Below are 24,099 nucleotides of genomic sequence, written 5' to 3'. Positions count from 1 at the left end.
GGAGACTGACTGAAAAAAACATTGCTGCAATTTATGTCAGAGTGCTTTGCCTATGATCTCTTCTAGGAATTTTATGGTGTCATGCTTTATATGTAAGTCATTAAGCCATTTTGAGTTTGTGTGTGGTACTGAGGTAAGTATTCTAAGTTCACTGATTTATATGTGGCTGTAAATCAAGTGTGTGGGTTTATTTCTGGACTCTCTATTCTGTTCCATTGATCTGTATGTCTGTTTTTGTACCAATACCATGCTATTTTGATTACTGTAGCTGTGTCTGAAGTCTGGGAGGATTATGTCTCCAGCTTTGTTCTTTTTGCTCAGGATTGCTTTGGCAGTTCTGGTCTTTAATGGTTCCATATACATTTTAGGATTCTTTATTCTAGTCCTGTAAAAAATGTCATAGGTAATTTGATAGAGATTGCTTTAAATCTGTAGATTGCTTTGGGTAGTATAGAGATTTTAATAATAATTCTTTCAACCCAGGAGCATGGGATGTCTTTCTGTCTCTTTAAATCATTTTCTGATTCCTTCATCAGTGTTTTATGGTTCTCACCATATGAGTCTTTCACTTCTTTGGCCAGGTTTATTCCTAAGTATTTTATTACTTTTGATGTGATTTTAAAAGGGATTTTTTTTGTACTTTTTGATATTTCATTGTTAGTGTAAAGAACTGCAACAGATTTCTGTATGTTAATTTTGTATCCTGCTATATTGTTGGTTATTTATCAGTTCTAGAAGTTTTCATATGAAATCTTTAGGGTTTTCTACATATATGTCATCTGCATGTAATGACAATTTTACTTCTGCCCTTTTATTTTGAATCCCTTTATTTTTCTTGTTCGATTGCTGTGGCTAGGACTTTCAATACTATGTTGATTAGAAGAGCTGAGAGTGGACATCCTGGTCTTGTTTCAGATTTTAGTGGGAAAGCTTTCAGCTTTTCACCATTGAGTTTTATGTTGGCTGAGGGTTTGTCATAAATAGCATTTTTCATGTTGAGATATGTTCCCCTTTATATCTACTCCTCAAAAAGGAATCAAGATAGTAAAAAGGGAAGCTTGGGAAACTTGCTGTCTGATAAGGTTTGTCTGAGTGAACACAATTATAGGCAGATGCTTGGACCAGGTATATGAATAGAGGAAAACAGTTAGAGCCTATATTCTAGTTTCATGTTGGTTAAGTGTAGAATTTCATAATGGCTAAAATATGTGGAGTAAAGCTTTGTGAAGAGTCCAGGATAACATTGAATTATGTGCTTATTTTTGGTAAGTTGTAACGTGGCATACTTTCAAAGAAAGTCATCATAATAGAGAGTAAGTTTTATAGGGAAAAACAAAACCTGCCTTTTGGATATTTCCTTTAATCGCTTCTCGGCCTTTTGGCTAAGATCAAGTGTGGATATTTCCTTTAATAAAAATTAAAATTCTGAACATGCTGAAGTTGTTATTGATCTGTCCCTAGGTCATTGATATAATGTGCTTCCTAAAGTAAAAAATTTCAAATGAATTCTTACGTAATTGTTATCATATCTCTGGATTTAATTTTTAGATATTTGAAAACTAGAGTATATTTTGTTATTTTTCATTGGCTATTACTATACAACAAAAAATGTCATTAATTTTTACAGATTCAGTTTTATAGTAATTACTTATACAATATTAGACTTTTTCAAGAGTTATATAAAACTTTATATGTCATTCTCACAACAGTTCTCTGTGGTTGAAGTGGTATTGCCATTTTTCAGAGGTAAAGTTAAGGCCCAGAGAGTCATACAGCTATGATATAAATATTAACATAACACACAGTATTTTGATTCCAAATGTCTTCATTTCTCTAGCCTTGTATTTATTTTGTTTTTAATGTCATGATATTGCAGCTTGTTGATAGCATGTTTTTTTATGTTTTCAGGATATGGCTTTAGTTGCCCCTGAGGCTCCCTCAGAACAAGCCAGAAGAGTTTTTCAAACTTATGATCCAGAAGGTAAAAGATTTTATTTTTTATTAATATTGTTTTATATCTTTATGTATTTAAAATACATTGATCCTTTCCTGAGTTTTATTTTTAAAGAGTTGTTGGATTACTGAATGAAATCTATCGTGTACTAGTTGAAAGTTTTAAATAAGAAACAGTGGAAGTGAGAACCAAAAAAAAAAAGTGATCATCATATTCTCACATGGTAGAAGGGTTTTGTTTCACATGGTTCTTAAGTATGGTTACTTGAATCTTGACTTCTGATGGTGTTAAACAGGGAAAAATACTACTTCTGAATTAAACTTTCTTAGCAACTTTCATATAAACAATACAGTATGATTAACTCTAGTCACCATGCTGTACATCACATCCCATGACTCGTATTATAACTGAAAGGTGGCACCTCTGACATCTTTTACTCCTTTCACCTACTCCCCTACCCCTTGCCTCTAGCAACCACCAATCTGTTCCTGTATCTGTGAGCTCAGTCTTGTTTCACTTCAGTTCAGTTGCTCAGTCGTGTCCGACTCCTTGCAACCCCATGAATCACAGCACGCCAGGCCTCCCTGTCCATCACCAACTCCTGGAGTTCACTCAGGTTCACGTCCATTGAGTCATTGATGCCATCCAGCCATCTCATCCTGGGTCGTCCCCTTCTCCTCCTGCCCCCAATCCCTCCCAGCATCAGAGTCTTTTCCAATGAGTCAACTCTTCACATGAAGTGGCCAAAGTACTGGAGTTTCAGCTTTAGCATCATTCCTTCCAAAGAAGTCTTCAGAATGGACTGGTTGGATCTCCTTGCAGTCCAAGGGACTCTCAAGAGTCCTCTCCAACACCACAGTTCAAAAGCATCAATTCTTTGGCACTCAGCTTTCTTCACAGTCCAACTCTCACATTCATACATGACCACTGGAAAAACCATAGCCTTGACTAGACGGACCTTTGTTGACCAAGTAATGTGTCTGCTTTTTAATATGCTATCTAGGTTGGTCATAACTTTCCTTCCAAGGAGTAAGCGTCTTTTAATTTCATGGCTGCAGTCACCATCTGCAGTGATTTTGGAGCCCCCAAAAATAAAGTCTGACACTGTTTCCACTGTTTCCCCATCTACTTCCCATGAAGTGATGGGACCAGATGCCATGATCTTGATTTTCTGAATGTTGAGCTTTAAACCAACTTTTTCACTCTCCACTTTCACTTTCATCAAGAGGCTCTTTAGTTCCTCTTCACTTTCTGCCATAAGGGTGGTATCATCTGCATATCTGAGGTTATTGATGTTTCTCCCAGGAATCTTGATTCTAGTTTGTGCTTCTTCCAGCCCAGCGTTTCTCATGATGTACTCTGCATAGAAGTTAAATAAGCAGGATGACAATATACAGCCTTGACGTACTCCTTTTCCTATTTGGAACCAATCTGTTGTTCCATGTCCAGTTCTAACTGTTGCTTCCTGACCTGCATTATAGGTTTCTCAAGAGGCAGGTCAGGTGGTCTGGTATTCCCATCTCCTTCAGAATTTTCCACAGTTTATTGTGATCCACACAGTCAAAGGCTTTGGCATAGTCAATAAAGCAGAAATAGATGTTTTTCACTCCACATATAATTGGGATAATATGGTATTTATCTTTGTCTGATTTACTTCACTTAGCATAATGCCCCCAAGTTCCATCCATGTTGAGGCAAATAGAAAGATTTCCTTCCTTTTTTATTGGCTGAATAATACTCCATTTAGTGTATATACCACATTTTCTTTATCCATTCATCCACTGATGGACATTTAGAGTGTTTCAGTATCTTGGCTTGTAAACAGTGCTGCATTGAACATGAAGATGCATCTCAAGTAGTGTTTTCTCTTCCTTCAAATAAATACCCAGAAGTGGAATTGCTGGATGATGTGGTAGTTCTCTTTTTAACTTTCTGAGAAACCTTCATACTGTACTCCATAGTGGCTGTACCAGTTTACATCCCCACTAACAGTGCACAGGGGTTCCCTTTTCTCCACATCCTCTCGAACACTTGCTATTTCTTATTGTGACTTTGATTTGCATTTCCCTGATGACTAGTGAGTGTTGAGTACTGTTTCATGTACCTGTTGTATATAATCAGTATATCTTCATAGGAAAATGTGCATTCAGATCTTCTGCCTCTATTGTAATCATAGTGTTTGGGGTTTCTGTATTGAGTTCTGTGCGTTCTTCGCATATTTTGTATAGTAACCCCTTATCAGAGGTGAGATTTGCAAATATATCCTCCCATTCAGTAGGTTGCCTTTTCATTTTCCTTTGTTACACAAGCTTTTTAGTTTGATACAGTCCACTTGTTTATTTTTGCTTTTGATATCACATCCAAAAAAATCAATGCCAAGAGTGTCTTGGAGCTTACCACCTGTGTTTTCTAATAAGTAAGTTTTAAGGTTTCTGGTCTTACAGTTAAGTCTTAACTCAAAGTGGATCAAATTATGTGTGTGGTGTAAGACAAGTGGTCCAGTTTTCACAGTACCACTTGTCTGAAGAGACTGGTCTTTATTCATTGCATATCACAACTCCCATGTTGTAAGTTAATTGTCTGTTTATGTGTAGGTTTATGTCTGGACTCTACTTGTTCCATTGATCTGTGTGGCTGTTTTAGGTGAGCACCTAAAAACAGGGCAGGGCACCCGGGGGTAGACCTTCTTGGAGGAGGTGCAGGAGCAGCGCTGATGAAGACGGTAGGAGACCATTGCAGCAGGGGCTGCACGTGCCCCCCCGCAACTGTTGGGGGGGGCCTGCACGGGTTTTCCTTTTCCCCTAGGTGGTGAACTTCCTCCCAGGGCAACCCTCCTGGTGTCAGGCTGCTCTTGGCTGGGGGTACTTCTTAAAAAGTGGTGTGCTTTTCTCCACCACTATCCTCAATCTATTTTGGAACTCCATGGGTTTGTTGCTTCTGCTTCATAGCCTGGTGCTATGCTTGGACTGTTTTCTTCAGTTTGTAGTTGTTTGTTGTTTTGTTGGGTTTTTGTGTGGGAGACATGAGTTGGGGTGTCCAAGCCCTCCATCTTGCTGATATCACTCCCCAGAATATTTCTGTGTAATATTGTGCAAGAAAATACAGAAGAAGAAAAACCACCTTTATGATTTGTTTTTGAGCCAGATCTTAGCTTCTCTACCACACTAACAGAGGTTGTTTTGAAAAGTTCATAGATAGATAGACATCACTCTGTTGTCCACTGTATCATTGCTAACTAGGTGGTTTTGATCACCTTTGCATTTATGTACTTTAGTTAGGTGATGGTCACGACTAACTCACTGACTTTTCCAGGATAACCTTAAAACTGAGTCGTGCCTTCTATTCCCTTGTAAATTACCATGTAGGAACCTACATTGTTGGAGAAGTCCTTATCAACTGCTGAAAGCATTCAGTTATTTTTATAAATTCATTGTCTTCTGTCTTGAAATTTTTTGTTCTTGGAGATGTACTCTTTCAGTCACACAAATTCTAGGAATCTTGGTAACCCATATAACTTTAGTTACCTTTCAGTCTATAAGTCTGCTTTCTTATGTATCATATAATAGCCTATTTAAGAGTCCTTATGAAGATTAAATGAATAATGTTGTGTAAAGCATCTGCAGTGCTTAATGTGTAGTAGGTATTTTATAAGTGTGATTCCTTTCTCTCTACACCTCAAGTTAATTAGTGTTGGTACTGGTGAGTTTACCTACAGTTAGTTTCTTCTACTGTACCTTTTTATTAACTTGAAAAAAAAAGTTTCTTTCCTCTTGGAATTAATAATCTTTTAAACTTCCAGTAACATTTCATTCTAAGTCTTCAGAAGTAAAAGTAATTTACATCTTTATATTTTCCTACCACTGAATGAAATCAGTTTTATAGTATTAATAAGTTAACAGCTTCAACTGGAATCACTGGTTATGTGTAGCACATTGAACTGTGTCGTGGAGGGTGACAAAAATAAGCATCCTCTTACCTCTTTGAATCCTTTGATGGAAAAGATGGGAAATAAATAATTTATGTTCCTAAATGCTTTTAGTATCTTTGGAGTTGGGATCATACTTAAGAGTTTTTGGAAACTGTAGCAAGTTAAAATGAAAATAAGATTGACATAAATAAAGTTAAAAGAAATGTGATTGAAGTGAACTGAGATTAGCTAGAGAGCCATCAAGTAGACCTGAGTGGGGAGGGTCATGCTGGCAAATAGCGTAAAGAAGAGAAAGTGATATCTGTGAACATAAGGTAGGAAATAGCAATTTACATGCAGGTAGTAGCCAGCAAAAAGTGTTTGACTTGAGTGCAAAGACAGGGCACAAGAAAAATAATCATGTAGTATTTACTGAAGTGATGCCAAAGGTAAGAAATTAATGGTCAAGGCTTCGATTTATGGGGTTTTTTTTTTCCTTCTCTTTCTTTTATTGGGATGTAATTGCTTTACAGTGCTGTCATTGTTTCAGCTATGTATACGTACATCCCCTCGCTCTTGCACCAGGGCAGGAATAGAGATGCAGACATAAGAGAATGGACTTTCTATACAGGGGTGGCGGGGAGGAGCTGGGGTGCGGAGCTGGAGGGGACGAATAGAGAGTAGCATTGGCATATATACACTGTCATGTGTAAAACAGCCAGCTACTAGGAAGCAGCTGTGTAGCACAGGAAGCTCAGCTTGGAGCTTCGAGAGGATTTATGTTTTAAAGAATATATTTCAGAGAACGAGTCAAGCAGTTTTCTGTTATGTACCTTCCTCTTAAGGATTTAAGGTATTTGTTTTGTTTTTCCCTTCCATCTCTCACCCCTTTTCTAGATGTTCTATACCTCACATCCCAGTGGAGAGTGAGTGTGGAGTGGTATACACACGTACACATGTAAAATGCCTGCTCTGTTTCAGGACATACTAGGTGACATGTTTCTACCCATATTGATAGTAATCACTGTGTGAGAGGTAGATTCCTTCTGGAATGGAATGCATTATAGTAAGGTAAGATGACTTGACAGATGAACTGGGTATTTTCCCAGGGTTTCCAGTCAGCTCTTTATAGTGCTGTGTAATTTTGATTTGAATTGATGGTCCGAGATGTCAAACATACTCTTATCCCAGTGTAACCACCAACACAAACCACTCTCAACGCAAACATATGGCCTTTCTGTACTGAGCCTTTTCGGATACCTATATATTTCTTTCTTTAGTGAGAAACTGAGACCTAAAATTATAAGTGAATGAGTTTGTTCAGGAGATAACTGAACACAATATTTTAGGAGACGATGAACAGCGTTGTAGAGAAATGCCTTCAGAATAAGGAGGAGTAGATCTGGACTTGAAAAGCCTAATGTGATTTAGAAGGTCAGTTTTGGTTTACATTCTAAAGGAACTATCAGGAATACAAAGATACTAAAACTAACGTTTAGTATCTTACAGTCACAAGTAGTAGATTTGTTTGCTTTTTACAATTTCAATTTTTTCCATCATTAATGAGGTAGCAGACTCCATTGGGTTTTACTGAATTACAAGGAAAATTAGACTGTCTTATTGTCAATATGAAAACACAATTTATGATCGTTGGCAGTTTTTCAGAATGGAGTCCTCAGGAATACATAGGAAAATAAATTCGTTATGTTTTTTAATTAGAGAAAATTATTGATTAAATAAAGTAGTTTTCATCTATATAGTTTTATGTGGGACGACTTAGCAGGACTATAATCTGATAGTTAAGAAGTAAACAAAACTTGTTCAGTCATCTTAGAGCTGTGTCTTTCTATTACTTAACCTTCAGTTCAGTTCAGTTGCTCAGTCTTGTCCAACTCTTTGCAACCCTTTGGATTGCAGCACACCAGGCTTGCCTGTCCATCACCAACTCCTGGAGCTTACTTACCATGGAGAAAATGAACTCCACTTTCTCATTTGAGTATCACTGTTTATTGTTTAGCTATATAGAGTCCACTCTAGGAAGCTGGATTCAGTTCAGTTCAGTTGCTCAGTCGTGTCCCACTCTTTGTGACCCCATGGACTGCAGCACGCAAGCCCTCCCTGTCCATCACCAACTCCCGGAGTCCACCCAAACCCATGTCCATTGAGTCGGTGATGCCATCCAACCATCTCATCCTCTGTCATACCCTTCTCCTCCTGCCTTCAATCTTTCCCAGCATCAGGGTCTTTTCCAATGAGTCAGTTCTTCACATCAGGTAGCCAAAGTATTGGAGTTTCAGCTTCAACATCAGTCCTTCCAATGAACACCCAGGACTGATCTCCTTTAGGATGGACTGGTTGGATCTCCTCGCAGTCCAAGGGACTCACAAGAGTCTTCTCCAACACCACAGTTCAAAAGCATCAATTCTTTGGCACTCAGCTTTCTTTATAGTCCAACTCTCACATCCATACATGACTACTGGAAAATCCACAGCTTTGACTAGACGGACCTTTGTTGGCAAAGTAATGTTTCTGCTTTTTAATATGCTGTCTAGGTTGGTCATAGCTTTCCTTCCAAGAAGTAAGCATCTTTTAATTTCATGGCTGCAATCACCATCTGCAGTGATTTTGGAGCCCCAAAAAATAAAGTCAGCCACTGTTTCCCTATCTATTTGCCATGAAGTGATGAGACTGGATGCCATGATCTTAGTTTTCTGAATGTCGAACTTTAAGCCAACATCTTCACTCTGCTCTTTTCACTTTCATCAGGAGGCTCTTTACTTCTTCTTCACTTTCTGCCATAAGGGTGGTGTCATCTGCATATCTGAGGTTATCGATATTTCTCCCAACAATCTTGATTCCAGCTTGTACTTCATCCAGCCCTGTGTTTCTCATGATGTACTCTGCATAGAAGTTAAATAAGCAGGGTGACAACATACAGCCTTGACGTACTCCTTTCCCTATTTGGAACCAATCTGTTGTTCCATGTCCAGTTCTAACTGTTGCTTTCTGACCTGCATACAGGTTTCTCAAGAGGCAGGTCAGGCAGTCTGGTATTCCCACCTCTTTCAGAGTTTTCCACCGTTTATTGTGATCCACACAGTCAAAGGCTTTGGCATAGTCAATAAAGGAGAAATCGATGTTTTTCTGGAACTCTTGCTTTTTTGATGTTCCAGCGGATGTTGGCAATTTGATCTCTGGTTCCTCTGCCTTTTCTAAAACCAGCTTGAACATCTGGAAATTCATGGTTCACATATTGTTGAAGCCTGGCTTGGAGAATTTTAAGCATCACTTTATTAGCGTGTGAGATGAGTGCAATTGTGCGGTAGATTGAGCATTCTTTGGCATTGCCTTTCTTTGGGATTGGAATGAAAACTGACCTTTTCCAGTCCTGTGGCCACTGCTGAGTTTTCCAAATAGAAAATTATTCATTTTTAGTCACAAACTAAATTACTAATTTGATCCCCACCCCCACCATAGTACTCTTTTCTGTATTCTGCACCATGTTTGGTTTGGTTTGTAACTTTCCCATCACATAAGGTGAAGTGGTTCTGCAAGATAGGCCAGAAATCAACTACTCATTTCTTTCCAAACTTCATAGGTACAGTTAACAAAGCTGTTTTTGGTTGAACGATGGTGCCCGAACAGAGCAGTTTATGTAAGTCTAAAGTTAGGGTTAGCTTGAATAATTGTCAGAACTGTGATTGAGCAGCTTCTTGTATCAAGCTCTGTGCTGGTCCTGGGGCTGTCTTCCCTGCCGTCCAGGAGCCAGAGAAGCAAAGCAGCAGGGAGACATGGGACAGGAGACCAGGGCAAAAGCAACCACAAAAATGCCTGGACCCTGCCTCAGGGCCAAAGTCACAGAGGTTAAAGCATCTGCCTGCAATGCGGGAGACGTGGGTTCAATCCCTGAGTCGGGAAGATCCCCTGGAGAAGGAAATGGCAACCCACTCCAGTATTCTTGCCTGGAGAATCCCATGGACGGAGGAGCCTGGTGGGCTACAGTCCACGGGGTCGCAAAGAGTCGGACATGACTGAGCGACTTCACTTTCACTTTCTTTAAGAGTTCTACTAAATTGTTTATGTTATTAAAGTATTGATAATAATAGGTAAAGTACGATGCAACATTTAATAAAAATAATTTATTATTTTCTTGACTAAGACCAACAGTATTTACATTCTTCTCAATTAGATCTCTTCTAGGAAATGGCAACCCACTCCAGTATTCCTGCCTGGGAAATCCCATGGACAGGGAAGCTTGGCGGGCTACAGTCCTTGGGGTCGCAAAGAGTCAGACACAACTTGGCCACTAAAGAATAAACAATAACTAGCTCTCGATTTTCTCCTCTGTTCCTAAGAAACTTTACTCTTCTCATCTACAGAGGTTTGAATATATTACGGTCCCAATGCTGGGTCCTGCCTCCTCTCAAGCTCTCGCTCACCTGCTTGAACTCCTGACACAGCTCTTCTCCTGCAGCTCTCCATCAACTGCGGCCTCTGCTAAGAGAGACCTGCCGGGTTCCCCTTGTCTTCCCCAGGTTTTCCCAGTGGGAATCACAGTGGGTGCTCCCTTTTCCTTCATGTCCAGCTCTGACTTCTTCCTCATGAACTCTCGTCGTACCCAGCAGGTTGTTAACTCACTCTGCTGTCAACGCTCCTTCCTGGCACTGCTCTGTGCTGTGTCCCTCCTCTCACACTCTAGGAGCTGGGCACTTCTTACCATCTGTTTACTTGTTTTGAAAAAGCAAAACTCTTTCAAATTTGTAAACAAACAGCTTTTCCCCTCCTTTTCAAATGTCTTAAAACACAACTTAACTGTATGTGAACATTGGCTCTGTAGCTGCTCACCAGCTCACTGTCACACACACAGTGCCCCCTCTTATCCTCCCCATTCTTCCGAGGTGGAACGCCTGCACAAGTCTGTTTTATATTCATGTGGTTAAATTACTGATGCATTCACATTCTCCTTTTTCCTTTTGTTTCTTAGCCCTGCCTCTGTGTGTGTGTGTGTGTGTGTGTGTGTATGTGCATGTGTATGCACACGTGCTCACTCAGTCATGTCCCATTCTTTACAACCCCCAGCACTGTAGCCCATGGACTACAGCCCACTGGGCTCCTCTGTACGTGGAATTTTCCAGGCAAGAATAGCTTGAGAAGTCAACAGATTGACTCTCAGGTTTCCTCTGCTGTTGATATTGAGGTCATCTTATCATTGTGTCTCTATTTCCATATTCTCTGTGGAACCAACCAAATCCTAGATGGCATGAGTTTCATCTGCTTAGACTTAAGGCTTCTTTTTCTAAAGAACTTGTCTTGATATGAATGACTGCTAAAGAATAAAGTAACTTCAAAATCAGTGTTTTAAAAAGGTAATTCCAAATCTCCTTTTCTGATCTTGGGTATATTAAAAGTCTGTGAGCTATTGAAAAAACACTCTCCAGTCTCTAGTTATACTGTACGTATAAAAAAATAGAGTCACTGGCTTATAGTCACTGCTGTGCTCCGTGTTTACAAGCTGTAAATCTCATAGGCCGCTTAAAAAGTGTTAGAGTGGTTACATTTTGAGGTAAATCATGTTTGAGTTAACGAGGTCATTGTGTTGTTTTCCTGCTTGTTGTTTGTATCTTATACAGCCAATTAGCTTTTTCTGAGGATGGGAGCAGAGTCTCAGTTACAGTAAGAAGAGATAAGGCTGCCTGCCATTCAGTGCTTCTGAAGAATATTGTAATACACACTGCCTGTGTCGAGTGATACATGTGATAACCCATAAACACAGAACTGTTTCTGTCTGCCAGTGACCTGATAAAGCCTGTTTTACATTAGGAGATGCTAAGCTTTTAGCTGTGACCTAACTAAGCAAAATGAGTAATTTTTTTCTACCTTTCGAACTCAAGTTAGGCTTACAAAGTTGGAATATTTTCACAGGTGCCTTAAAACAAGTGCTTTATTCTCTATATTGTAAATTATTGGTAGCTTGACAAACTGGAATTATTCTAAACCCCCACTTAATAAAATTATGTTTAGGAAAATTTTTAATTATCCTAAATGATTCTCAGCCTTTTAGTCAAGGCCAGTCAGTCTTCATATGAATAAGCATGTGCTTAGGAGGTTTAAGAAAAGACTTTAAAGAATCATAACTTCTTTGTTTCCTTTCTGGTAGAGACAGAGTACACACTACATCCAGAAAGAGCAGCTATGCTTTATTTTGTGGTTTGATGACAGAAGCAGGACTTTTGGACACCTCATTTTCCAAAACCAGATTTTTATTTTTATTATTCTAACCCCTGAAAAGGGTATGGTGTTATTATTATCATAATCCCTGAAAAAGGGTATCATGTTGGAAGCTGATCGGAAGCCAAGACAGTCTTCAGAATGAGTAAATGGGTAGAGGAACTCGAGTGTTGTACATTTAAGGGCATCAACAACTTGCTCGTTTAAAAGCACTGTGATTTCAGACAGCCCAGAAGCTTTTTTTGTGTGTCATGCTCTGTTGCATCATCTGAGTTTGGGCCATTTCCCATCCTCATTGAGCCCTAGAACAGGAGTATTTTCTGTTGACTAGTCTTCATCAACATTTGAGTCTACCCTATGTCCCAGCTTTTTTTTTTTCTCCTGTTAAATCTTTGGCTTTTATTTAAGTCAGGTCTGTTGATTTAAGTCAAGAGGTATCTTTTCTTGATCTTATATTATTAGAGATCTAAATAGCAATCGATCATGAAAATCCTTTCAAAAAATTACATAACATTGTGACGAGGAATTTATTGGTAAAGGATTATTTAAGTTGGATTTGTTAAAGGGAATTTAAAGGTTTACATTATTTATTGAAAAATAAACCTAATTAATAAATAGTTGTTATAAACTTAAGTAGAAAAAACTTACATCATTTAAATTTGTAAGCCTGTTTAAGAAGTAATTTGGCTTTAAGGTTTCTTTGGTGTTCTCAGGTAGAAGTCATGTGGTTATTTTTGTATTAAAAACTAACCTTGAAAATAAATCTTTGCCTATGTGCTCAAGAACACTAATGGAAAAAAAAGAACCTAATAATAATAGACATTGTGCCCAAAATAAGCTGAATATGCTATTCCTTAACTCTTTGTATACCTCTTACTGACTTTTCACTGGTGTCTGTGATCAGCAGTAATAGCATTTCTTGAAGTAAACTATCTAAAATGTTTCTGTAATATATTTTCTCAGATAATGGATTCATACCTGACTCACTTCTAGAAGATGTGATGAAAGCCTTGGACCTTGTTTCAGATCCTGAATAGTAAGATACATACAAAGTGTTATTTAGTGAGGGGGGAGGGTGGGAGAACTCTTTTAACTGCCCCACGTGGCCATTGTCTTCATTAATAATGTACATCATTACATCTATAACTTCTATAAATTTGGGATCTTTATTATCCATGGGAAAATCTCTAGTTAGGTGGACACATCTTTTAATCAAATACATAATATATTGATCAAATATAGGTTATTAAAAATCACCTTTGATCTACATTTCCTTTTTTTTTCCTTTTTCCGAAAGTATATCTGACAGTGAAAAAGCTTTAGCTAACAAACATTTAAGGAAAGGATTCAGCAAAAACAACCCAAAACATATTGGTATACAGTTTTTAGAACTTGATACTATTCTGTTTTCAGTTAGTTTGGCTATATTTTCTTTGAAAGTATGAAATAATGTCTCAATCTCACCACCTAGAGCTGGGATGTTACCCTTTCTTAGTAGACATAATTGGTGATTCCAACTTAAAGAGGAGAAATTCAGAGACAGTTGAACCAGTCCAATAAATGGTATAATAGTAACTACCGTATTTCTTCTCAACTGATTACCAAGTGGAGACCTTTTTGTTTACATTGCTCTAATACGCAAAAGAGACTTGAATTAGGATAATTTTGGTTACTAAGAAGTCTTAAGATGGGAAGGAAGAAAAAGGCAGTTATTAAAGTTAGCACAGCTGAGTCAAATTGTTTTTCTAGAAATCGCTGAAAGATTGGACAGTTACTCACTTGGTCCTTTGGTCCAGTCCATTTATAATGTTTGATGGCCATAAGCTAACTGGACCGTATCAAGGATTAATATAGTAAATATGACTGTGTCTTCATTCGTTTCATTTCATAACATGATATATATGTATTACTGTATTCTTAAAGTAAGCTAAAGGAAAGGTTATTAGGAAAATCATAAGAGAAATTTATTTATGATATATGTATATATTGATTGAAAAATACATGTGTGTGTTTGTGTAAGTAGACCCTGGCAGTTCAAACCCATGTTATGCAAGGGTCAACTGTATAAAAGTTATCTTTTTAACCTGAGAGGTAATATGGAAAATAAAAATGTTCTGAAAAGACCATTTTCATTTTTAAAACTCTTTAAACTGCAGTCCACTCTTCTCTGCCTTCTTTCTACACATAATACCTTTCAGCAACCTCAGTGACACCAAATGGTAAGGGCTCTGCCAAACTCTACTCCAGACCACTACTGGAACAACAGTCATGCCACTTCCTGAGATTCAGTGTACTTTATTAGCTCTTTGAGAATTGTCTTACCTTTCACAACCTTCAGTTTACACTGTCTAAGAATTTTAAGCCTCCACCTCATTTGGTTCTTGAAAGTGAGCTTTTCAGGAAATGTTTTTGATTATCTGATGTACTGCTACCTTTGACACTGTTCCTTTTTCTCTTTAACGTAAAAGAAAAGGATGGTTATTTTTAAGCCTAAATGCCTCATTTGGTAGCTAAATTCAGGCATACCTATGAAGCAAAGGGAATGTGCCTTTGGGAGGCTATAGGCCTGCTTTTACAAGCCTGGGTTTTTAAGTTACTTTACCTAATAAGGAACAATATTCCAAAGTCATCATCATAATTTAAATTCTAAATAGTAACAGATTACTCTGGTTTAAAAATAACCAAGTTTTGGCAAATTAGATGTCATTCCTGTGTATTTGTCATTAAGGGTCTAAAAAAGAACAGCTCTCAGGATTTTTGGCAGTCAAATGTGTTGCAGTACCAGTAATTTAATCATGAAAGAAGAAAAATAAGCTTTTTTTCCTGTGGTATCCACTGTTTTTCTTTTTTCTCTCTCCATAGTATAAATCTCATGAAGAATAAATTAGATCCAGAAGGATTAGGGATCATATTATTGGGTCCATTTCTTCAAGAATTTTTTCCTGATCAGGTAACATTGTTTTGTTCTATTGGGATGATCATATTATGATTGTTTCAGCATTTTTCCCTACTAAACATGTTCTAACATGCAGATATTAGACTAAGAAAGCACTATTATTATATAAATACTTGCCCAGACCAAGAGGATAGAAGGGCATGTATGTTCCAATACAATAATGTAAAATTTTGATTCAAGGACAGAGGTGGTGGAAGCCAGTATATACACCAATATAGACATTTTGATACTGTTTTCTAAAGAAAGATTCAAATTCAGAAATACGTGGAATAAAAACAGAAAGATTGTCTTAATCCCCTCCTGCCCCTGGGTAACTTCTTTCAGGTAACTATTGTCAATAGATTGGTATGTATCTTTAGAACTTTCTCAATGCTAGCAAAGAAGGTTAAGGATCCTGTATGTAGTGCGAACTCCTACCAGTGCTCCTGTGTCCCAGGAGAATTTTAGTTGCATTAAAGGAGACCCTTTGAGTGGAACCGTACTATTTCATGTTGGGTCATGTCTATGTCACTGGCTAATTCTACAGCCTACACTTAACTTTTCCTCCTGTCGGAGTGCAGGGTTTTACCACTCCCTCAAATTATTTAGCAAGGTGTGTTGTGATTTCATCAGATACCAGCATAGTTTACAGTAAAAATAGCAGAAGCAGCTAGCATTTAATAAGCATGTACTATGCATGAGATACTGTGTACCTTCTGAATTGCATATTATTTTTCCCCAATTTTGCCAGTGAGGAAACTGAAGATTAGAGAACTTAAAAAAATGGCTTAAGGTTATACTGCTAGCACGAGGCCCATTCAGGATCCAGTGTAGGTTGTCTAAGCCCAGAGACAAAGCATTTTAGTGCAGTTACATTACCTTTTGTTGCTATTTATTTTGTACCACTTGTTACCAGAACTGCAGTAAAATATTTATTTTGTAAGTTAAAATATATTAACTCTGAAAATCCAGTCAAATCATTTATCTAAGTAATTGCACTGACTTGTGTATAAATAAGATGGTTGATATGTCTTATAAAGCTTTTTAGTGGGATACAAAAAAGAGCGTAGATTCTAGACATGAAAAGTAAAAAAGTTAAAAAGATGAACTCTTTTAAAATATGATGCACAAATTATTGAGACAACTGGAAGTCCAATTAGTATAAGTAAGACTTGAACTAAATCTTGTAAAAGAAGAGGAGTTGAAAAAAAATCACAAATGTGCACAGAGCTGACAACAAAAGGTCTTTTCATGTGAAGATGAGGAATATGCTTGTCTCAGAGAACTGAGAAAGGTAGTGGTTGGGGACAAGACTGGAAAAGCGGCTTAGGTCCTACATTTTTAGGATTCTTGGTTACAAATCCCAGCATGAACTAAACGAGCAGGAAGGAATAGCTCAGAATACCTGAAGGATAGAAGAGGTAGGTAGTGCCTGGAAGGTGGGTTCCAAGAGCTTCTGGGACTGGGCCAAGTTTCATCTCCACCCCCATACATGCACATATTTAAAACCATAAACTACTGTAGAAGAACGTATCATAAAAATCACTGCTTTGCCAATCTCTAGTCTCTTCCCCAGATGCAACTATTTCAGCTTTTAGATTTTATAGTACTAAAGTGTAAGGTCGGACCCCGGGGGCCATGATGGGCCGCCCCTTCCCTCCCCCACCGGCGGGAGAAGTCCCTAAGGAAGGAGCCTCCCAGATCCCGGGGACCAGTGACAGCACAGTTCGCCAAATCCGCCCCACCCCAGCCACGTAGAAGGACCTATCAGCCCGCGACACCTCGGCCCGACGACCTATCCAAATCCCCATCCATTAACCTGACCATCCCTCGCAACAAACTTATATAAGCTGCTTCTAACACGGCCGGGCACGGACTTCCTCGACCTGCCTCGTTTGGGTCCAGGAATCCCGCCCTGTTGCGCTTCATCATTAAAAAGCTTGTTAGACAGGTTTGGTTTTTTTTTTGGTGTCCTGGTCGTCTTTTACCTAACATTAAGTACATAAATCTAAGTGTCTTGCTTTGTCAACTGATTCCGTAATCAAAGGCTGTGGAATTAAGAAGCTTCCATTTTACTTTGAATTGCTAGTTAGAAATTGCCTGATATACAGTTTTAATTGTTGGTTATTTATAATATAGGGTTCCAGTGGTCCAGAGTCTTTTACTGTCTACCACTACAATGGATTAAAACAGTCAAATTACAATGAAAAGGTATGATAACTCAGTGTAATTTGTCTTCACCTGAGTTGATAAAATACAGGAGTATGTATTACAATGTCTGAGTCCCATAAAACTGATGCCTAAGCAAGGAGGTTATTCTGGGAGTCTCTTTACTGTCACAGCTTATCATAGACCTGGACTCAGTGAGAGAGTCATTGGAATTCTGGAGCAGTGGTTTCACTATAACAAGGTAACTCATCTGCATACATGTTGTTACAAAATTAAGTTTAGTCCACTAAAGTTATTGATCCACTTGAAAGAAGGGGCAAGAGGCAGATTTATTAAAAATATATATATATATTTTAAAGGATTTAAGTTAATAACCATAACAGCGAGCATTTATTGAGGATGTACCAAGAATTGTCATCAGCACTTTGTTTTCTCCAAAGTTTCACCCCACCTCATGAACTAAGTATTCTTGCATATTCTCTGTTTACAGTAGAGAAAATTGAGGCACAGAGAAGGAAGCAGCTCACCAAGGTCAGGCAGCAAGGAGACAGCAGAGCTGGAGCGAAGGGTGTCTCCCTCCGAGCCTGTGGTTCACCCGCTGTGCTCTGATCTTGCCTTCTTGAATCTCAGACAAGGGCCCATGGGTGCTTCACTTCCAGATGTACTCACCCACTCTACAGCAGAAGTTTGGTCTTGCCAATTCACCCTCTTTGATTAATGAGCTTGGCAACACATAAGATCTATCTACTCTGTTTGCATTTATTCCAGTTAAGACTCACAGTAGATATAGCTCATATTAGAAGGACTAAGGCCTAACATGCCTTTTTATTTGAAGTACCCTTGCTGACTTCATGTGTATCTGATATACTGAGGATGGCTACAGAAAACAGATCGTCATGTGCATTAGGGCACATCTAAACCTGCCCTAGGTTTAGAAATTGTCAATAAAAAGAGAACTTGTATGTTCGGTCCTACTGTGTAAATTAATGAGCACTTCATCTAGTTGTAGGTTCTGTGTAGCCTTGTACTAGATGGTACTTTGTAGTCACAAAGTAGTTACTTGCCTACACAATCCCTGCAAAGTAGATCAGTCAAATGTTATCTGTATTTTACAGATGAAGCCTCTGGGACAGGGAGATTAGCGACTCACCCAGGGTCACACGGCCAGTCACTGGCAGAGCAGGGACTCAACTGAGTTCCTGAAACCCAGTTCTGTCCTTGGTCTGCTTGCCTACGCTATATGTGTATAGTAAGTTTTTAAGTCACGCTCATAACAAGTGTCTGACATGACTAACAAAAAGATCAGAAATCAAAGATGAACTGTTAACCTGACAACAGGACATAAGAATTAGAATGCAAAGCATGTACTATACTATTAAGCTGCAAAGGTATAACATAAAGTTACTTACATTATACCGCATAGACAATATTATTAAAAATACCTGAGGAAACAAGTAGCAGGAGAAGGCTGGCCAAGTGGAAGGGAGCCTGACCCACCGGTGCAGCCCAGGCTGGTGAGGCCATAGAGGAGATCATGGTACTCAGCCCTGAGCACTTCTGCTCTGACACTGTGACCAAGGAAAGTTTCTCATGGAAGAGAGGTCTTGTCTTTCTTGTTCATTATGATAACCTGTTATATGCTTGGTGGACAATTTTTGAGAAAAAGAAGTTTTGCTTTAGAGAGCTAAAAAGCATGATTACTTAGGGTTTTAATAGTAAAGTTACTCCATCAAAACTAGAACCTAATTAAGAAACCAAAGTACCTGACCTAGTAATAGAAAATACTCCACTCCTGTAGTTAATGTATTTTAAGGAGATTCCAACTTAAGGCTAAGTTTATAGCTTTTATCTTGGAAGAACATAATTACAATCATGTGTATCAGCCACTGAGTGTGAAAATCATTATACATACTTTTTCAACACAGCAGGCTTATTCTGTTGTCTTTCAAATTATGCAATTAGAATATTCTGTTATTAAGCGAAATTAATGACAATGCTTTCATGTATACAGTGAGTGCTTATAAATGCTAACTTATTGTCAGTATGTTACTTCATAGATAATGTCTAAAAGTTTTTTAAATTAGAATGAAACCTTTTTTGACCTCCACCTGCCACTGCATATCAATTACCTAGTTTTTTATCCATCAACCTTTTCCTGCTATTTGATTTCTGTTTCTGACTGAAGTCTTTTTTTCTCCATGATTTCTTGTGCCAAACCAAAATGAAGAGCACTTCAGAAGTATTTAATGCAATAACAGAAAATTTCGTTGACAAATATCCAGTTTGCTTCCAGCTCTGGAAATTCAGCACTTTATTTTCTGCTTTCATTATAAGTCCTTCTCAGAATATATAGCTGTATTTTTATCACAACTTTTTATCTGAAATAAGGTAGCATTTGAATGATGAGGCAACATTTGAAGAGTGAATTTTCTTTGCTAAGATTGATTGACCTCAGTGGCTTGCTTCTGTTCAATAGGTAATGTATGTGGAAGGAACCGCAGTTGTTATGGGGTTTGAAGACCCCCTGCTACAGACAGATGACACGCCCATTAAACGCTGTCTCCAAACCAAATGGCCATACATTGAATTACTCTGGACCACAGATCGCTCTCCTTCACTAAACTGATTCGCCTAAGTATTTATAAAGAAGATTGTAATAGCAGATGTTGAAAAAAGGATGCAAGACTGGCAAGTGGCCCAATGAAGCTGTACACTGGCATCACTGATAAACTGTAAATAACAATTAAAGACACATTTTCAGTGTTCAAGATATGTTTAAATTATTTGTTTTAAAGCTTTATGTTAAAGGTTACCCTATTTAAATTCTTTATGTGAAATTTACTAGCAAAACTAAGCTTTAATCAAAGTTCATCACTGTTGCAGTCAGATAATTTGGTCATTTGCCAAATTACAGACATCATATTATAATAGCATTTTTATATTGAGTATCAAGGTTACTATTTATAGACTTCTACTTTGGGATTTAATTTCATTCAGGCACCGTTTATTGTTTAAGTGATTCTGGCATGCAATGCATCAGCCTCTACATTGAAATGCAAAAGAGTTTTTACCTTCATTATTTCTTAAATCTGGTTTCCATTAGAAATATTGATAAATAACAAATTATCAACCTGAATCTTTGACAATTGGCTTAGCTCTGGCATGTGTATAAAAAAGTAGAAACTATAAGGGAACATTACCATTTATTCACAGATATATAGAGGATGTATTTTAAAAAATGATAGGAAAGAGAATCTGTTTGATAGTCTTAACACTGTTAACTTTCACTGTATTGCCAACTACACATTTCCAAATTTGTCCCAACAGCCCTGTAAGCCAGCTTTCTTGTATATTTACAAATGTGATAAATGCATGAGAACATCTGTTATTACATTAGTATATTGCATTATTTATTATGATCCTAGTCGATGGCCTAAATAAACACTTTTTTTCTTTAACTTTACCCTTGATTTGTTTACATTCATAGCTCAAAATAACGTACTCTTAAATGAGTCTGCCCAGTAGGCCTGAGAGCACAGAACAAATACCTATTGGACTCACACAGCACCTCAACAGGGAGACCAAACCTTGCACTTAGTAACTCAAATGGTCGGAAGCACCAAAACCTGGGGGACACAGCTGTCTTCATCAGTAGACAAAGTTACAGAAGCCCCTTTCTGTGTACTTTTGAGAGCAATTACTGTATTTCAATAGTTTCATTGCCCAATAATTTGAAATGTGAATACCCAGAAAACACTTCACTTAAGGCAGACAAGATAGCCTCATAATGAATTTCAGAACTAAACTTTTACTTCAATAACATGTATTTCCTCTATAAATCTCTTGGGGGTTTTATTTATATTTTTGTACACATTAACAATGATAAGTAGATTTTAGCATAGGAAAACCCCCAATTTTATCTATAACAACTTTCAGTAGCACTGTATTAGGAGTGTGATACTAGCTACTACAATTACAGCTGTAAAATGTCAGTATTTGGGGTTAATCTTATTTCCAAATGGATATAAAATATTATGCTAGAATTAATTCTCTAACTCTGCTCCTAAATTCCATAAGGATTATGAAAAACCATAGATTCTATTCATAAACATTGAGTCTACAATATAATCTGTTATTCTTAGAATTGTTTCATAACAAACCATTCTAAAACTTCATGACATAATCATTTTATAAAGCCTATGGCTCAGGGGTTTGAACAAAATACATTGGGAGTGGCTTGTCTGCCTCTTAGTCTGGAGGCCCAGCTAGGAGAGTGTAGGTGCCTTAACTCCCATGACTGGGACCTTAGCTTGATCTGACAACTGTCTAACATGACATTAGACAACTGCAGATAACATTTTCTTTTCACGTCCATGTGGGATACTTAACCCTAGACCATAGGCTGCACCATAAAACAAACCTAGAAAAACCCCCAAAAGTCTGGAGATTAAGCAGCACACTTCTGAAAAAGCCAAGGGTCAAAGTGGAATTGCAGTGGGAATTAGAACGTATTTTTTGCTGAATGATAATGAAAATAGCAGATAGCAAAACTGTGGGATAGAAATAAAGCAGTGCTTAAATGCAAATGTGTAACCTTATAGAAAGTTGGGAAATTAAAAAGGTAAGCTTTCATCTCAAAAACAAACTGAAAGTAAATAACGATGCAAAAACAATCATTCACGTGCAAAGGAATGAATTCAGACTTCTACTTCACGTTCTATGTAAAAATTTAAAAGATCAGAGATCTACTTGTAAGCTAAAACTATAAAAGAAGAAATTTTCCTCATCACAATAGGTTAGGCAGTGTTTCTTAGAATGCCAAAAACAACAGTAGCAGCAAAGATAAATTGAACTTCATCAAAATTAAAAGCATTGTGTATCAAAGGACACCATCAAAAAGATGAGATGACAACCCACAGAATGAGAGAAAATATTTGAGACTCATTACCTCATAAGGAATTTGTATCCAGAATAAATAAAGAAATCTTAACACAAAAATTTTAATGGCCATAAGACTGGAAGAGATACTACCAAAGATGATAAATGTCCAGTAAACACATGAAACCATGCTTAACAAAATCAGTCATTAGGGAAATTCAAATAAAAGTCATGAGATACCATCTTACCTACCCGAGGATGTTTAAATTAGAAAGCTAGACAATAACAGCTGTTGGCAAAGATGTGAAGAAAATGGAATTCTGCAGTTGTTGGTGGGGATATAAAATGGTGAAATCACTTTAGAAAAACAGTAGTGCAGTTCTTCAGAAAGTTAAATCAAGGGTTAGTGTATGACCCAGTGTTTCCACTCCTGGGTATACACACCCAAGAGAAACAACATATATACCACAAAAACTTTTCTTTAAATATTTATAGTGGTGTTATTCATACTAGCTGTAAGTGGAAACAGCCTAAATGTTCACTAATGGGTGGATAAATAAGTATATACATATAATGAAAAATCATATGAAAATTAAGAATTACTGAAACGTGCTACAACATGGATGAACTTTGAACACCTGCTAAGAACCTGTTGTAAAAGGCCACGTATTATGATTCCATTTATGTGAAATGGCCATAGTAGGCAAACCATAGAGGCAGAAAAGGGGTTAGCAATTGCCCATGCCTAGAATGGGGATTGAGTAGGGCAACAGAACTGGGAAATAACTGCTAATGTATAGGGGTTTCTTTGGGGGTAATAAAAATATTTTATAAAGTTGTGATGGTTGCATAACAATATACTAAAAGTCACAAAATTGAAAGAAAAAATATAAAAGGAGAAATCCATGAAACAACAGTTATATACTATGAAAAAAGCGACACCAAAAGACCTCTTGGGGCGGGGGAGCAGGGAAAGAACTAATAAAAAGGATAAAAACACCAAACAAAATGAGAAGTAAAACAAATTATTAACACCAAAAAGAAAGGGGAACATTGCTTAAAATTCTCTAGATATTAAAAAGACAGGAGTTAAGAGTACATTCAAACTTACTATTATCTTAAAAAGAGACATAAATTTAAACCTCATGGAAACAATAAGCAAAAACCTGTAATAGATACACAAAAGATAAAGAAATCTAGACCTATCACTACAGAAGATCATCAAACCACAGATGAGATCAAAAGAATGAGGAATTACAAAACAGCCAGGAGACAATCAACAAAATGGCAATAAGTACATACCTATCAATAATTACCTAAAGTGTACATGGACTAAATTCTCCAAAATACACAGCATGACTGAAAAGATTTAAAAACAAGACCCATCTATATGCCGTCTGCAGCAGACTCACAGGTTTTATGGACACACACTGAAAACGAAGGGATGTAAAATGATGTTCTGCACAAATGGAAGACAAAAACCTGAGGCAAAACACTTCCAGACAAAGACTAATAAGAGACAAAAGATAATTATAAACTGGTAAGTCAGTCCAATGAGAAGATACAACATTTGTGAATTATACTCAATATAGGGGCACCTAAACATATAAAGCAAATATTATCTCTCCTAAAGGGAGAAGTAGACATCATAATAATATTAGGGGACTGTAATAATCCACTTTCATAAACAGACAAAACCAGAAAGGAAACACTGGACTGAAACTACATGTCAGACCAGATGGACTTAACATATACAGAACATTCCATCCAAAAGCAACAGGATACACATTATTATTAACATGAAACATTTTCTATATATGATGTTAGGGCACAAAACAAATCAACAAAGAAGACGGAAATCATATCAAGCATTTTTTTCCTTCTGACTACAATGGTATCGAAACGAGCAATCAAAAACTAAGACAAGTGAAAATAGAAATAAAACATACAAAAATTTACGGGACACCAGAAGCTGTTCTAAGAGGGAAGCTCATAATGATAAGTGCCTATGTAAAGAAACAAGATCTC

General features: G+C 37.4%; 1 protein-coding gene across 1 annotated transcript in view; it reads left to right on the top strand.

Annotated features, from left to right (window-relative positions):
* MINDY3 (MINDY lysine 48 deubiquitinase 3) overlaps positions 1 to 20,630 on the top strand; it is an 82,614-nt gene extending 61,984 nt beyond the window's left edge. Inside the window, exons 11-15 of the mRNA XM_052650994.1 lie at positions 1,909 to 1,981; positions 13,053 to 13,125; positions 14,952 to 15,039; positions 17,164 to 17,235; positions 19,670 to 20,630. Coding sequence (XP_052506954.1) covers positions 1,909 to 1,981; positions 13,053 to 13,125; positions 14,952 to 15,039; positions 17,164 to 17,235; positions 19,670 to 19,819 — 456 coding nt within the window. The 3' untranslated portion in view covers positions 19,820 to 20,630. The remainder of the gene's footprint in view (positions 1 to 1,908; positions 1,982 to 13,052; positions 13,126 to 14,951; positions 15,040 to 17,163; positions 17,236 to 19,669) is intronic.
* The last annotated feature ends 3,469 nt before the right edge of the window (positions 20,631 to 24,099 follow it).

The sequence above is a fragment of the Budorcas taxicolor genome, chromosome 13 (assembly GCF_023091745.1).
Source record: "Budorcas taxicolor isolate Tak-1 chromosome 13, Takin1.1, whole genome shotgun sequence".
NCBI classification, from domain to species: domain Eukaryota; kingdom Metazoa; phylum Chordata; class Mammalia; order Artiodactyla; family Bovidae; genus Budorcas; species Budorcas taxicolor.
The sequence above is the reverse complement of the archived record's forward strand: the minus strand, read 5'-3'. Positions and strand labels throughout refer to the sequence as shown.